This window comes from Hyperolius riggenbachi, chromosome 1 (genome assembly GCF_040937935.1).
Source record: "Hyperolius riggenbachi isolate aHypRig1 chromosome 1, aHypRig1.pri, whole genome shotgun sequence".
NCBI classification, from domain to species: Eukaryota; Metazoa; Chordata; class Amphibia; order Anura; family Hyperoliidae; genus Hyperolius; species Hyperolius riggenbachi.
The window spans coordinates 646,472,254-646,487,808 of NC_090646.1; the positions used below are offsets into that span (position 1 = coordinate 646,472,254).

Consider the following 15,555-nt stretch of genomic DNA (forward strand, 5'->3'; position numbering starts at 1 on the left):
GTTCATTGTCTCCACCTGCCTCAAGTGGTTGGTTGCCCCTATTGCAATCCACCTTAGTGAGTAGCTTCTTTATTATTCTATACACTATCCATTCGCTACTAACGTGCTGTGCCATTTGGGCTCCCATTGTCTGTGTATTTTTTTCCTCGGGGTGTTGACTGTTCTACGTCCCATCAATGTGTTGCAGCCAGGGTTACGTGTGAAGGTGAACATGCCCCCTCAAAGCCACCTATATCCCATTGGGTTGCTGAGGGAGAAGTTGGGTTCCAAAGTACGCTCGGACACTGCTGTTTATGATCTGTGTGGTGTAGTTGAGCATTTCAATGAAAGTACACAAAATAAGCACCTGGAAACAACACGAGTGCACCATTAACCCAGGCAGTGTGTAGAGGTGAATTTAAAGGTATTGTGCATTTCTCAGAGAAGGTGGAATTCCACTTTGAATGATGGGAGGTTTCCACACCTGACCGTGTATGCTGAAATCTGAATTCCTTAGTTTATATGACTGTTCCTATTGCCCGTAGATGGAAGACACTCTGTGGTCCGGCCTGACAGACTCCCACATTAAAACGCCGATGGCGATCACGGCCGAGAACCTGGCCGAAAAATACGGGATCAGCAGAGAGGAATGCGACAGCTACAGCTTCCAGACACAGCAGAGGTGGAAGGCTGGTGAGTTGTCCTTATTGCATGATGACTTCACAATTTAGAGCAGGGGTCAGGGACCTTTTTGGCTGAGCGAGCCATAAACACAAAATTTTTTGAAATTTTATTCCGTGAGAGCCATACAGTATGTTTCAAACTGGGACAGTGCGCAGGCGCAGTAGACGGCTCTCGTTCCTGTTGCCATGGTGATGTGTTGATCCGCCAGGCAGTGGAAGTGTCAGACACGTCTTCAGCTTCTCTTGGGTTTCAGCAACATCAGCAATTTCCCCGAGAGCCAGACAGGAGAAATACCGACTAACAGCTTATACAATTAGCTAGCGGATTTGGGGGTTGTATATATGTATATGTATGTTATGTTATGTTAATCTTAACCCAGGGATTGAACTCCATCCCCATCCAAATCAGCAGCTGATATCCCCTTTCCTACGAGAAATCTTTACTTTTTTTCTCGAATAGATCAGGATATCTGTGTGGCTGATATTGTGTTGAAACTCCTCCCACAGTGTGATGTCATGACCATGGACCTGCCAGTTAGCTATCTGTGAACCTTGTTTCGTTGTGGGAAATAACAGCTGTTTCCAACTGCCAATCAAGCATTGTATCCCTCTTAATAATTTAGAACTCTCAGTAACGAACATTCCATACAGATCACCTGGCAGAACTAAAGAAGTCACCACCAGTGATGCATTTCAGAAAGTAAATCGGGAAGAGGAAAGATTTTACAATGGGCAAACACTGATTAACCTCCTTAGCGGTAACCCCGTGTGTGACACGGGGTAAGCCGCTGGAGGGTGCCGCTCAGGCCCTGCTGGGCCGATTTACTTAATTTTTTTTTTTTTTTGCTGGACGCAGCTAGCACTTTGCTAGCTGCGCCAGCACCCCGATCGCCGCCGCCGCGCGCCCGATCGCCGCTATCCGGTGCGGCGCGCCCCCCCCCCCCCCAGACCCCGAGCGCTGCCTGGCCAATCAGTGCCAGGCAGCGCCGAGGGATGGATCGATCTGGTCTCCCAATGACGTCCCGACGTCGGTGACGTCATCCCGCCCCGTCGCCATGGCGACGGGGGAAGCCCTCCAGGAAATCCCGTTCTTTGAACGGGATTTCCTGATCTGTGATCGCCGAAGGCGATCGAAGCGGGCGGGGGGATGCCGCTGAGCAGCGGCTATCATGTAGCGAGCCCTCGGCTCGCTACATGATAAAAAATAAAAAAAAAAAATTTAAAAAAAACTGCTGCGCTTCCCCCTGGCGGTATTTTTCATACCGCCAAGGGGGTTAAGTAATCTATAAATTAATATTGTAAAACTTAAAAGGGCACTTAAGCCAAACAAAAAAAAAATTTAGTTTTACTCACCTGGGGCTTCCAATAGCCCCTTGCAGCTGTCCGGTGCCCACGCTGTCTCGCTCCAATCTTCCTGTCCCCGCCGGCAGCCACTTCCGGTTTCGGCGACAGGAGCCGACAGGCTGGGAACGCGAGTGATGCTTCGCGTTCCCAGCCACAATAGCACCCTCTATGCTGCTGTAGCATAGAGTATAGATCATATAGCAGCATAGAGGGTGCTATTGTGGCTGGGAACACGAAGAATCACTCGCGTACCCAGCCTGTCGCCGAAACCGGAAGTGGCTGCCGGCGGGGACAGGAGGATCGGAGGGAGACAGCGAGGGCACCGGACAGCTGCAGGGGGCTATTGCAAGCCCTAGGTGAGTAAAACAATTTTTTTTTTTTTTTTTTGACTTAAGTGTCCCTTTAAGTAATTGTATTTATGTTTTTACTACAACTTCTCTTTAACTTCCTAAAGACTGCACAAAGTAGTCAGTGCAGCTGCAATTAAATAAAAATGTCAGATCACTTTCCTTTCTCCTCTTTATTCTCTTTACTTAGGTACTGTGTACAAGCAGTTCTCAGGGGGGTGGTCTTTTTTTCTTATTGATACTTTGGCCTTATGTCGGTACGAGAAACTGTATACCTCCCCCAAGATATATGCTAGCTTAGCCATACTTTGGATATTTTGATATCTGTTCTGGTCAAGTTCATTTTGTACAATTTTAAGTTTCTAACTGCATGTTTTACTTATTTTTGTGGTTCCATATTGTATACCGATTCTTTTATCTCTAAAAATAAAAAAATTCAATACAAAAAATTAATAAATCATTTGATATGTACTGTAACTATTGTAATTTATGAACACACATGCAATCGCCTACAATCCCTCACTCACTCGCTCACTGCAGTGAGAACTGTTTGCTAGAGAATAAATATGTACAGGGCCTTAGGCCTGAGCGACCGGCTTGGGGAGGGGGCGATTTAAAGGCTACTGAAATAAGAGGTATATGAAGGCTGCCATATTTATCTCCTTTTAAACTATACCAGTTACCCGGCAGCTCTGCTGATCTATTTGGTTGTAGTAGTATCTGAATAACACCAGAAACAAGCATGCAGCTAATCTTGTCAGATTTTGTCAGAGACACCTCATCTGCTGCATGCTTGTTCAGGGTCTATGGCTAAAAGTATTAGAGGCTAAAGCCTCTATTTATAAAGCATTCCCGCATGCGGTAATGCTCAAAACAGCTGACTTTACCGACCATTTAGCAAAGTGTCCATCAATAAATGCTGTTTCCGCATGAAAAGCAGACATTCCTGAGCAGTGCAGGAAATTACAGGCTGGTGCGGTGATTATCACAACATATGTCACTACATGTCAATTCATAAAGATTAGAGCAGGCGAGAATACCGACTGTTTAGAAAAGGAGATAAGCCAGTGATAACAGGCAAGCTAATGGAGACAGACCTCCCAGGCAGCAGCAGTGAGAGCAGAGCAAACAAGGCATCCCAGAATACCCAGGCTGCTTTATTTAACCCCTTGGGTACCTGTTTTCAGATAAATGTCACATCATAAAGTTAGCATGTGTAATGCTGGTTCAGACGGACGCTTGTGCAGCGTTCGGGGCTTGGCGTTAAACTCTCCCATTCAAGTGAATGGGAGCGTTTGTACCAAGCTTTCACGCGTGTTTACACGAACGCGGCGTTCGGGTCCCGATTTTCACTGGCATTCAAGGAGCCCCTGGAAGCTACATGTTGCTTCCAGGGGCGGTTAACCGCGACGGGTAATGTTCCCCTAGGGGAAGAAAAAACGCGACCGCATCCGAACGCAATGCAAACGCTGCTGAAAGCCCGAACGCATTGCCGCCGCGACGCCAACGAACGAGACGCCTCCAAACGTCCGTCTGAAGCAGCCCTAACATTTCTTGAAGTTCTTCTAAGCTGCGGCAATTAAATAGATTGTTTAGAAAGACTAATAGACAGATTTAGAGAAGATTCAGGGCAAGGAGAGGCAGTTTAAAAAAAAAATGCACATCTAAAGGGAAATTGGGGCTGCCTCCTTTATAGTAACTCTGTCTCTGCACAGAGAAAATGTATCAACTCAGCCAGCACTGCCACCCCGAGCTTTTATCGCAAGTGTAAACTTTTTTTATGAATTAGCACACAAAAGTCTAAAATACCGATGCGGTGTTTTCCCTCCAAGATTTATTTTTCCGCAAATGTTTTATGAATAGAGCCCTAAGGATCAGAAGGACATCGAGGCAACTGGTATTGTTTAAAGAGAAATAAACATGGCACCCTACATGTGTCTCTCACTTCAGGTTACCTCTAATGCTGGGGGCACAAAAAACTATACTGGGAGGGGGGGGGACAAATGTGCTTCCTATACTTGGAAACCTCTGCTGCCTATACCGGGGGGGGTGGAGGCGTAATAATACTGGGGGCACATCTGACTACGTATATTGGGATGAGGGGGGAGGAGTTAACTACCTAATACTGGGGCCTATCTGGCTACCTACACTGGGGGGAGCCTGCATACTTATGTAACCCAGCAAAAATCTGGACCAAGAGAGGACTGTGACTTGCTTTATTACAGGTCTGCTTTACTTTTCTGACTTTATTCTTTTGGCTTTAATTGTTCTGTAACTTTTTTCCTCAGCCCAGGACGCTGGATACTTCACAGCAGAAATGGCCCCCATTGATATAAAATCCAAGAAGGGTCCCACAAAGATGGAGCAGGACGAGCACCCCCGGCCACAGACCACCCAGGAGCAGATGGCCAAGCTGCCCCCCGTGTTCAAGAAGAATGGAGTGGTCACCGCTGGTAACGCCTCGGTGAGGAGCGGGGTCACGCTGCTCTGTGTCTGATTGGTTGGCTGCAGGTGTGGGAGGAGTTATCCAAAACATAACTTTGTTGTGATCGAAGAGGCCTAATTTACTACCTCCAGAGATTTCCAAGTAGCTCTAGTGGGGATATCGAGTAAACCTGGCCTGGATTCATTACAAATATGTCTGCTGTTATGTGATTAGAATTCACCATCCCGCACCCGGGACATATTCTGTTATAGTGAGGGTTGCTGAAAGCTGTTTGAATTGGTGGTTCTGTAATTGTAGAAAGTGGAGTTGTCTTATTTAAATAAATGCAGGACAACCTGTTAAAAAGTGAAAAAAAAAATAGATCTCACAATGGGTGCCTGCGTGAGACTGGACAGAACTGCACATTTCCAAAGCTGTCAGTAACCCCATAACTACTATAAGTTTTTATGTGGCCCAGGTGTGGCATGCAGTCTCGCATTGTATCCAGACCAGGTTTTCCAGATCACTTATAGGCTATCATGTTTTCATCACACAGGAGTAGGATCATCAATAAGATGCAATTAATTCCAAGTTGATGCAGGTTTTCATGCTGCATTTATGCAAATTGATGCAGCTTGAAAATTGTGCTGCTGTGGCAAGTGATAGGTCTATTTTCAAATGGAAAATGTAGCATCTTTTTGACAGCCTGTACCCATGACAACCACATATACATGATACCCTTGACCATCACAAATAACCGCTAGTGTTCGATGCCTGCTGTATGCGTACATATGTAATTGGCGCAGGAGACTTGGGCACCGGATACAGCCGGTATATGGCTGATTCTGCTGCTGCACAAGTCCCGGCCGTGTTAAATACTATTCCCCCTCCAGACTGCCATGGATGGTGGGGAATGAAATAATTCTGAATCGAGTTTTAAAAGTAACTTCAGCTCTGTCTACTGACAGCGCCGAAGTTGCTCCCTGTGCGCCGAAGTCTCCTGCGCTGGATTCACTGTGTTCCTGCTGTACGGCCTACTGTGAAGTCTGAGAATACCACGTACCTGAGTCCAGTGAAACCACAGAGTTGAGGACAGCTTCTCTTGCAATTCACCGCCTTTAATGCCTGGAGTTGAAACAGGAGATATCGGGTGGCAAAGGACAGGAGGGCTTGGATGCTGGGTCCGGAATCAATCCAGTAGCAGATGGAGAGATCCAGATGTTGTGCACCAGTTGATAGGCTGGACAACAGTTCCTGCAGTAAAAGTAACCAGCATCAGTGGCAGATGCTGCTGGAGCAATGGAGATGTCAGGAGAGGCGTGCCTGGATTCAGACAAGCTGGAATCTGCAACTTAGCAGGCAGTCGTACGGAGCAGAAGTCTGCTACAAATCGGGTTCGAAGACAAGCCAGGGTCGGTAACAGCGGGTAGTTGAACAAAGCAAAGTTCAGCAACGGATCGGGTTCTCATACTAGGCCAGTAACAGGAAATCAGGACAGACAGCGAGTCACGGGAGTACACAAGCTGCAATACTACAGCAACCTTCTGTTGTCACTCCTCCGCTTAAATAGGCCTCTTGGCGCATAACACGCAAACACGTACGTTTCCCCTCTCTAGAATAGGCCTGATACCTGTAGATTCTGGTTGCTTAAGAGTTAAACCAGGGGTCTCAGTGTAACACGACTACCTTCCACCCCCCCACCCCTCTCCAAGAGCCCTCTTTTCCAATAATGCACAGCAGGGAGCAGCGGAAAACAATTACCAGAGCTCAGGTCCTCTTTACTACTCACTGCCGCTTTGCTATATCCTCAGTACGGCTCCCCATTTGTGTCACGTGCCCCGATGCATGTCAGATGACACACTTGAGGGTGCAGCAGAGCAGCCGACACCTGTAAGAAGTGAAGAGGATTGCACCCGGAGCTGTGGTGTTTTCTGCTGTGCACTGCTCTGCATTAGCGTGAGAGAGGCACGTCCCCATAGCCCCTGTAAGTGCCGGTTGGTTGAGAGTCCCAGTTGCCTGGGTTTCAGTTAACCATGACTCTACTGTATTAAGAATCTGTTTTCAGGTTAAGATTATGCTTAAGGCCAAGCACCATTACATATGGACCACTTCATGTGCCAGTAGGGTGTGACCAAACAGGCAGCTGAATAAAGTGGACCCACTTGGTAGTTCCTGGATTTGATTGGTCCATTTCCAAGCTCCATAAATGTTTAGTAAAACTTTTTTTTTTTTTTTGTTTCCCCATTTACACGATCCTCCCCATAAGGCCTTAGGGATTTTTTTTTGTAAACCTTGAAATTGCATTTGGTTAAAAAGATAAGTGACTCTGAGCTTGCAGTATTGTTGTCCTGTAACCTCTCTCCTCCGCTGCAGGGGATCTGCGACGGAGCCGGAGTCCTCATCATCGCCAGCGAGGAGGCCGTCACAAAGCACAAGCTCACCCCATTGGCCAGGATTGTAGCCTATCACGCTGCTGGGTGTGATCCCAACATCATGGGCATCGGTAAGCAAACTCCTCTCATTCCCTTCCTACCACTCAGAGCTTTCTTGTGTACGGTGAACCCGTCGCATATCCTCCTGCATGGCTTAAATATATTCAGGCGTATAGGACGACCCCCCCCCCCCCCTCCTCCCACCTTTTCCATTTAAAATACAGAGTTTGGGATATACTCGCAGTATAAGACTACCCCTCTTCCAACACACACCAAAAAAAAAATATATATATATATAATACTGGTGCTGTACTGTATGTGGTACCCAGTATATAACAGTATATAGGTGATTGACTGGTTGGATTGGTCATCTCTCCCTAAGTGGATTGGTCAGCTCTCCCTGTTTATCAGAGCGGTATAGAAGAATAGATCGCGCTGTACCCATAAACCACACCTCTTTCACCCTTCTGGCCCGCCCTTGTATCCTATTTACCTCCTTCTCCACCTCTCAGATCTCGCACATGTGCGCCTGCGCCGCTTCACTACAGTCCTCAGCAGCGAGATCTGAGAGGTGGTAAGAGAATAGGGCGGGCCAGACGGGTGGAAGAGGTGTTTTTTTTTTTTTGTTTTTTTTTTTTGTTTTTTTTTTTGTTTTTGTTTTTTTGTTTTTTTTTTTAGGCACAACGCAATCTCTTTCTTCCATACCGTGGGTGTCCCAGACCTGGCAGCGTGCACGATGAGCTCTTCCCCTCCACTACCCCCCCCCCCCCCCCCCTCCCAGCATATGCAGCGACCGCTGAATCTCCATCACCAGGTAATTAATCAGCATATCCCGTATGCGCATAGCATATCAGCATCGTGTATCACTCTGCATCAAAGACACCCGGCGTATAAGACGATTCCTGACTTTTCAGAAGATTTTCAGGAGTTAAAAAGTAGTCTTATACACCAGAATATAAATGGTCATGCACAAGCACATAAAGTATACTGTGGTACTGGATCATAATTCAGCCAATAATTGGGAGTGGTTTTTTGTTTCTTTTCAATGCTTCAGCAAACAAGCACAGTCAGTGTCTAAGCTAGATCAGAATGCAACTGTGCTCAATATACAGTGATTTGCATGCAGAAAGCATAGGTCTCCCCAGTTAGTGCAGGCACAGTACTGATAGTGTGCTCCCCTGTCCACATTTCTGTGCAGCCTGGATGATACTGTAGCATTGCAGCCATGCACAAGCGATGTCACAGATGACAAGCAATTCCCTCAGTAATCAGGCAGCAGCTTACACAGGAAGCATGGGTCTCACTGGCTGGTGCTTTTGAGTTAATCCACGCAGGCCCAGAGTAGTGTGCAGATATCGAGGAGGTTACAAATCCCTGGCCGACAGACCACGGCTCATGGGTCTGACTGACATGGCGTATGCGCCCGCCCCCTTTCCACTATATCCGGATACAGAATACCGCAGGGGCCGAAAAAAAGGTTTACTATAACAGTTCTATCATGTCACAGTTTACTATACCAGACATTACTCTCATATACTTACAGTATAATGGAGATTGGCTAGGACATGGACACTTAGTATACTTTACCGGAATGTTTACTATAATGAGATTATACTGTACTGCCAAGATGATTACACAGCAGATGCATGACCACCTGGCTTCTGGGATTAATTAAGACTTATGTCTTATGATTAAAACAGACTGAACCCAGACTTTAAGGGAACACGCCATTATTAGACTTGAAGTTAGGCGTTTATGCTAATAAATACATATCCAATAAAAATAAGGAGTGTGTTTGGAGCTTCTCTTGCTGATTGTTTTATTAGAATTAGAATCAGAAATATTTTAATCGCCTGGCACGACTGGGTCATGCTCGGAATTGGGTTTGGCACATACAATTGCTCAGAAAGGGGTTCAAAGGTATAGATAACAGAAGGCATAAATAATAATAGGCATAAACAGGAGTGCAAATTGATAAACAGGCTGGACTGCAGATTGATAATTAGTTATAGCATGAGTGCAAGTTAGAATGAATAGCACAGAGTGCAGTTGCAAGCATAAAAGTTACTTCCAGTACTGGGCTGAAGATGAGTGTGATTATACGCAGGAGGACAAGTTAATAACTGAGGAAGGGCAAGGTGCCAATCAGTTCACAGCGGTGGAGGGGGTGGGATGATCTGGAGGGAGTTCAGGAGGTTGACAGCAGAGGGGAAAAAGGAGTTCCTGTGCCTCGAAGTTTTGGTGGCAATGGCCCGAAACCTCCGGCCCAGAGGGAGGCGGCTGAAAAAGCGGTGACCAGGGTGAGAGGGGTCGCCGGCAATCCTCATTGCTCTGGAGCGTAGTCTGGAATTGTGGAGGAGGTCAAGCGAAGGGAGAGGTCTGCCAATGATTCTGGCGATTTAATGACCCTCTGAAGTTTGTATTTGTCTCTGGTGGAGGAACCAGCGTACCAGACTAGGATGGAGGCGCAGAGGACGGACTCGATGGTGGCGGTGTAAAAGCTCGTCAGCAGTTCTTGGGCCATGCCAAACTTTTTCAGTTGGCGGAGGAAGAAAAGCCTCTGCTGGGCTTTCTTTTGGGTCGAGGCTGTGTTTGCCTTCCAGCTCAGATCTTTGGAGATGGTGGTGCCCAGAAGGCGGACGTTGGCCACACTTTCAACCTCGGTGCCGTCAATGAAGATTGGGGGGGTGGGGGCAGACTTCCTGAAGTCTACTATCAGCTCCACAGTTTTGGATGTGTTGAGGACAAGCCTGTTCTCCCTGTACCACTGGCAGATTCTGTCAACCTCCTGACGATAGGCCTGCTTAGTAGAGATGGTGGATAATTCTGTCTCGCACGCAGATTATTTTTATTTTTTTTGTAAACGGTTTGTAAATTAGAACTGTGCTAATCAAATGCACTTCTTGCAAAATTTGATTGCGCCCCATGTAATCTGCATAAAATGTGCATTAAAGAGAACCTGAAGTAAAAAAGACAGCTGGTCGGGAACGCGGTGCTAGTGGCATTTGATTTTGATCTTACCAGCAGAGATCCTCTCACCTATCCGCCGGCATTTCCTCCTGCGTCCTTTCTCCACCGCTGGGACTTCTTCCTGTCTCTTCACTCCCAGAGAGCGGTGTATCACCTGACTAAATTACTAGAGGCCAAACACTAGAACCACTGTAACCATACCATGTGACCACTAGAGGCCTCTAGTAATTTAGTCACATGATGCACAGCTTCCTGGGGGTGAAGAGACAGGAATGTGGAGAGAAGACACTGGAGGAAGCGCCGGAGGACAGGTGAGCGTAGCTCCACTGCTGCGTCAGCCCAAAATTGAAACACACTTCCAACCCATCGCTGATTGAACAAAATATTCCATTTGGTGCGTTTAGGCTGAAAACCGATTGGGAATAGTTTGCAGCATCGATCTCTAGCAGATTCAATCAACCAGATTTGGATCAAAAATATTGATTAGTGTATCATTGGCCCACACATTTGGTCAATCACAGAGCGTGTTTACGTTGGTGAAAGATGCACCGTTCTGTCCGTTTAGCATTGACTCAAATATTGTTGTGGTGCCGCATCACTACTGAAACCTTTCTGGGAAACCCGTTTTAAATCATTATTGTACCTAGGAATACATTTTGGCTTTATGCACGGAATAAGCAAGTGGAGTGCCGCCCCAATGACTGTAGAATAATGATGCTGATGCTTTTTACTGAACGTCTATCCTCATTCTTCATGTGTTTCCCAGGCCCGGTCCCCGCCATTACTGAAGCTCTGAAGAAAGCTGGTCTAGGCCTGAAGGACATGGATCTTGTAGAGGTAAATGTTATGCAGTTTACTCCTAGAGACTTCTAAAGGCACAAGAACCAGCTAGCAGCGTTGCGGGGTCCTCTGTGTATGGCTCCCGCTAGGAGCTACAGGATGGATAGAAGATGCTGCCTGGAGGCTCAGTATGGGACTTTGCAGTTTTGCAATTCCCTCTTCTATTGTATTAGCTTCCTCCTGCAGTATAAAGGAAGCAAGCTTTCGTAATGGCTCTAAACAACCCTCAGTATTTGTGTCACTGTATCAATAAAGTTTTTTGGTGGCTGTGTTTCCAAATACATTGAGATAATTGGGTGAGAAGGTTAATTTGAAATGCAGTAATTCTCTTGAATGAATTGTGTCACCAGGTGAATGAGGCCTTTGCTGCGCAGTACTTGTCAGTGGAGAAGGTGTTGGGTTTGGATCGAGAGAAGACCAATGTGAATGGAGGGGCCATAGCGCTGGGCCATCCCCTGGCTGCGTCCGGATCGCGAATCACCTCCCATCTTGCGCATGAGCTCAGGTACGTCATACAGGATAACCTGTGTGTTCAGTGACAGTGTCTGTCAGTGCAAACTCCTGTCAGTGTTCCATGGAATTCGCTTGTGTACTACATGGACATCCTGTTTTCACTTAAAGTGCCTTACAAAAGTATCTACCACCTTTGGCTTTGTACCTACAGGTGAAACTCGAAAAATTAGACTATAATGTAAACATTTATTTCAGTCAGTCAACTTAAAGAGACTCTGTAACAAAAAAAATCCCCTGGGGGGCACTCACCTCGGAAGGGGGAAGCCTCAGGGTCCCAATGAGGCTTCCCCCATCCCTGTAGCTGCAGGCAGTCCAGCGCTGGCTCCCCTGAAGTGTCCCGCAATCCTCCCCTGATGCGCGCTGATTTATTTACCTTCCCTGGCTCCAGTGGGGGCGCTGTTGCGGCTCTCTGCTCAGAGATAAGCGGAAATAGCCAATCTCCATCGGGTCTGCTCTACTATGCATGCGCATGAGACTTGCGCCTGCGCAGTAGAGTGGACGGACAGCGATCCGCTATTTCCGCCTATCTCCGAGCAGAGAGCCGATACTGCGCTGGAGCCGGGAAGGTAAATACTTACATCCCCTGCTCGGAGGGGCACAGAGAGACCACCGTGGGACACAGGAGGAGGGGGAAAGCCTGGATCGCATCTGGAGGCTTCCCCCACCCGAGGTGAGTACCCTCCAGGGGAACTTTTTTTTTGTTTTGGATGAATTAGCTGATTAGAGTCTGACACTTGAGCCTAGAACATTGAACATTTCCACAATATTCTAATAATCTGATAGTTTGATTTTGGGGTTCTCATAAGCTGCAAGCCATAACCATCAAAATGATAACAAAGGCTTGAGATCTCTCTCTTTGCATTCTTTTGTATCTTGTGTATTTGTATCTTCTCACCTAACCCTCGTCTTCTCCTCCTTCCCCCTTTCAGGCGGCGTGGTGGTAAATACGCTGTTGGATCTGCCTGTATTGGAGGAGGTCAGGGTATCGCTGTCATTCTGGAGAATGTGGCCTAACCACCATCAATGTGAAATAATGACGCAAATTTGTAGAAAAGGCCTCACCAATTCTTCTACCCGCACCTTAACCGCTAACTCGAGATGGGATCTTTACTTCTACCAGATGGTCTGATCACCCTTCAGCCTGACAAAGAATGAAACCAAGACAGTGTTCTTCCCAGGCTCTTTTAGCTGGGTGTTCCACCCGGCTATTTTGGTGGGCACTCAGCTGTCATCAGCTTGCTTCCTCATCCTCCTCCTATGCTGTAAGCAGAGATGTGCCTGCCCTGCATTCCTCCCCTCGCACCCCACCCAGATACTTTTTCATGCCACCCAGCTGGAAAAAGTCTGGGGAGAACACTGCAAGATCTATGCTTACAGAAGAAGCTGTACTCCACTCTTCATTTGGAACTAAAACTTCTGTTTTTGCTCAACTATCTGCAGATCTTTTCCCTCCAGACAAAGAGTTTGAACAAAACAGTCAAAAAGTTGTTTTCCATGGGAGGTGACCCTTCTATCGTCCAAGATCTTTGCCTTGAATAGTTTCAGGAACCTGTTTATCGGGTTATTGAGTTCCATTGTACCCTTCAGCTCTCCCAGATGGCTAAAGCACTCTACAGCCTCCAGTTTCTGCTCTAAATATGAGGTGTTCAAGGTTAAGTGTGACCTTTACCCAAAGCTGCTCTACACAAGACCCTGCAGGGCACATTGGACTCATCAGCCACTCATTTGAGCTACAGTGTTTAGATTATGCTTGGAGTTTATTTAATGCAAGATAGTATGTTGGCTTAGTTATCACTAGAGTCAGTTTCAATTTTGCATGCAGTTTGTATTGGCTTGGGACCATAGGTTGATTTTATACTTGCCTAGCTTTACGTCTCCAATCATCTGTTCCTGATCCTGTTTGCCCACCTCTGCTGTGATGGTTAGCCAATCCCATGGTTCAGAGCAGTCAGATGTGGGGTACCAAGAGGTATGTGATAATTCTAAAGCCTGTGCACCTGCAGCAGGGGGGCGCAGGAATTCAGGTCAGTATCCCTCACATCTTTTGGCACTGGCTGCGTGCTCCTTTTCTGTGTTTCTTCTTTGGTTTATGTGTGACCTCAGAGCTGCATCTAAAGGAGATTGGAGATGTGGCAAGGGTAGGGATGAGTGCATAGGCAAGATCAATGCCCTCCTCCCAAAGACTTTCTAAATACATTAAAGTCACTGTCAACCGGAACTTAGGCAACCGGCAGTTTCAACCAACCGGCATGCCTGTGGGGTGGGGGAGAATGAGGGCATTACTTTCTAAGTAATGACTTGCAATTCCTCTAGGCGGCTGTCTTCTCTTTACTCCTGCAACTGCTTTGCTGCATCCTTGTACGGCTCCCGACATGTCACCTGACCCGCATTGGGTCACGTGACATATCAGAGTTGTGACCCAATGCATTTAGGCCAGTTGATTGACTTCTCAAGCAGCTGGCAAGAATACAGATCTGGCATCAAGCATCCCCCACCTGTGCCAGACACTGGGGTCTTAATTGTACTTTCTTCTAGAAAACTCTGATGCTTGTACTCATCGCTCTGCTATGCTTCATTTCAAGTCCTATGGCCATGTCTGCTGTCTTGAAGAGCACATGGCAGTATGATTACTTCTGGATTTTAGGGTCTTAAGGGGAGCAATTTTTTCTCACCCGCTTTTAGACTTCAAAAGCAGGGGGGGAATAAAATCATATGGCTAGATAGATCTGCAGTAGCCTCCGCGGGATCCAGCACTGCAGTTCTCCCTCCATCCACTAGGTGGCGTTCTACCCCCATTGTGAAATCTCCATATGTCATCATGACGACAGATGATTATCTCACCAGTGGGATCGAAAGCCTCCGAGAACGGAAAGAAGTATGGCTGCCAGCGTCTGGATCCCAGGGAAGGTGAGTTACAGATGCCCTGTTCACGCAAGCACTGCATATACCCTTCCAGTGGCTACCCCAAGTCAAGTTTGGGGTTACCGCTCTGAGCTGAGGATTTCCAGTCCGAGCCTGACTCGGGGTTTACCGCTAAGGAGGTTGATGGCCGGAAGTCAGGGCAGAACAGAGCTCGTAACGTCCAAAAGAAGATGCCAAGATGGCCACTGTCAACCAACATATAGTAATGGGTGAAGTCCTCTCTTTGTATGTTTGTTAAAGCGGCGGGTGTATTGGTTGTGTCAATGCTAATAATCCTGGCTTGAATGCAGACTGATTGCTTGGAATACAGCCAATCAAAATTTATCAGGAATGAATCTGGCTCAGTTCCAGTCTAGACACAGTTTGCATGCAAGCTCCAATTACCATCTAGTTCATGATCTCTAGTCCGGATGCATGAAATCTGGCACAGTTAGTTGGCTTTGATGACTTGAGCTCAGCACCCCTTCTGCATATACGATATGTAATCATACCTTTTTTAAAATTAGCAACTGCATTCTCATTTACCAACAGCAGATGGCAGCATTTGTCAAGTTGAAATGTCCTTTGTGGTTTGAGACCTCTAATTTACACTCAAACTGTCTGTTGATGTCATATTTGATTGCTGAGCGATAATTCATTTTTATGTACTGCATTATTTCAGTCTGAATAAGGACAAGGCTTATTTTTAGGTGTCTGATGGAGCAGAGCTACAAGAACCTCTCAAATCCAGCCAAACAGAAACCACAAATGATTCATCTCTAAACTACCTTTGTGTCTGTATTGTAAAGAACGTGAGAATTTTACTTGCAGATGATACAAGAAAGGGCTATCTCACTATACTGGTGCCTTTATAAATAAATACAAACTAATGCTGATTTACAAACCTTGTCCTGTTGTCATTGTTGAGGTTTTACTATAATCCTAACATTTGTATAGCGATTTTCTCCTGTTGGACTCAAAGCGCTCGCTATTCATCCACTACAACTAAGGGCCCTTTCTCATGGGCAGTTGAACTGTGTGCTCAGCAAGCATTACCAGGCAGCAGCAGCAGCAAGCAGTTGTGAGAATTCAACAGGCTTTTCGCTGCCTATCAACTGCTT

General features: G+C 46.6%; 1 protein-coding gene across 1 annotated transcript in view; it reads left to right on the forward strand.

Moving 5' to 3' along the window:
- ACAA2 (acetyl-CoA acyltransferase 2) overlaps positions 1-15,338 on the forward strand; it is a 37,031-nt gene extending 21,693 nt beyond the window's left edge. The window contains exons 5-10 of the mRNA XM_068251376.1: positions 525-672; positions 4,642-4,817; positions 7,152-7,281; positions 10,947-11,017; positions 11,371-11,525; positions 12,463-15,338. Of these exons, the coding sequence (XP_068107477.1) occupies positions 525-672; positions 4,642-4,817; positions 7,152-7,281; positions 10,947-11,017; positions 11,371-11,525; positions 12,463-12,547 (765 nt within the window). The 3' untranslated portion in view covers positions 12,548-15,338. The remainder of the gene's footprint in view (positions 1-524; positions 673-4,641; positions 4,818-7,151; positions 7,282-10,946; positions 11,018-11,370; positions 11,526-12,462) is intronic.
- The last annotated feature ends 217 nt before the right edge of the window (positions 15,339-15,555 follow it).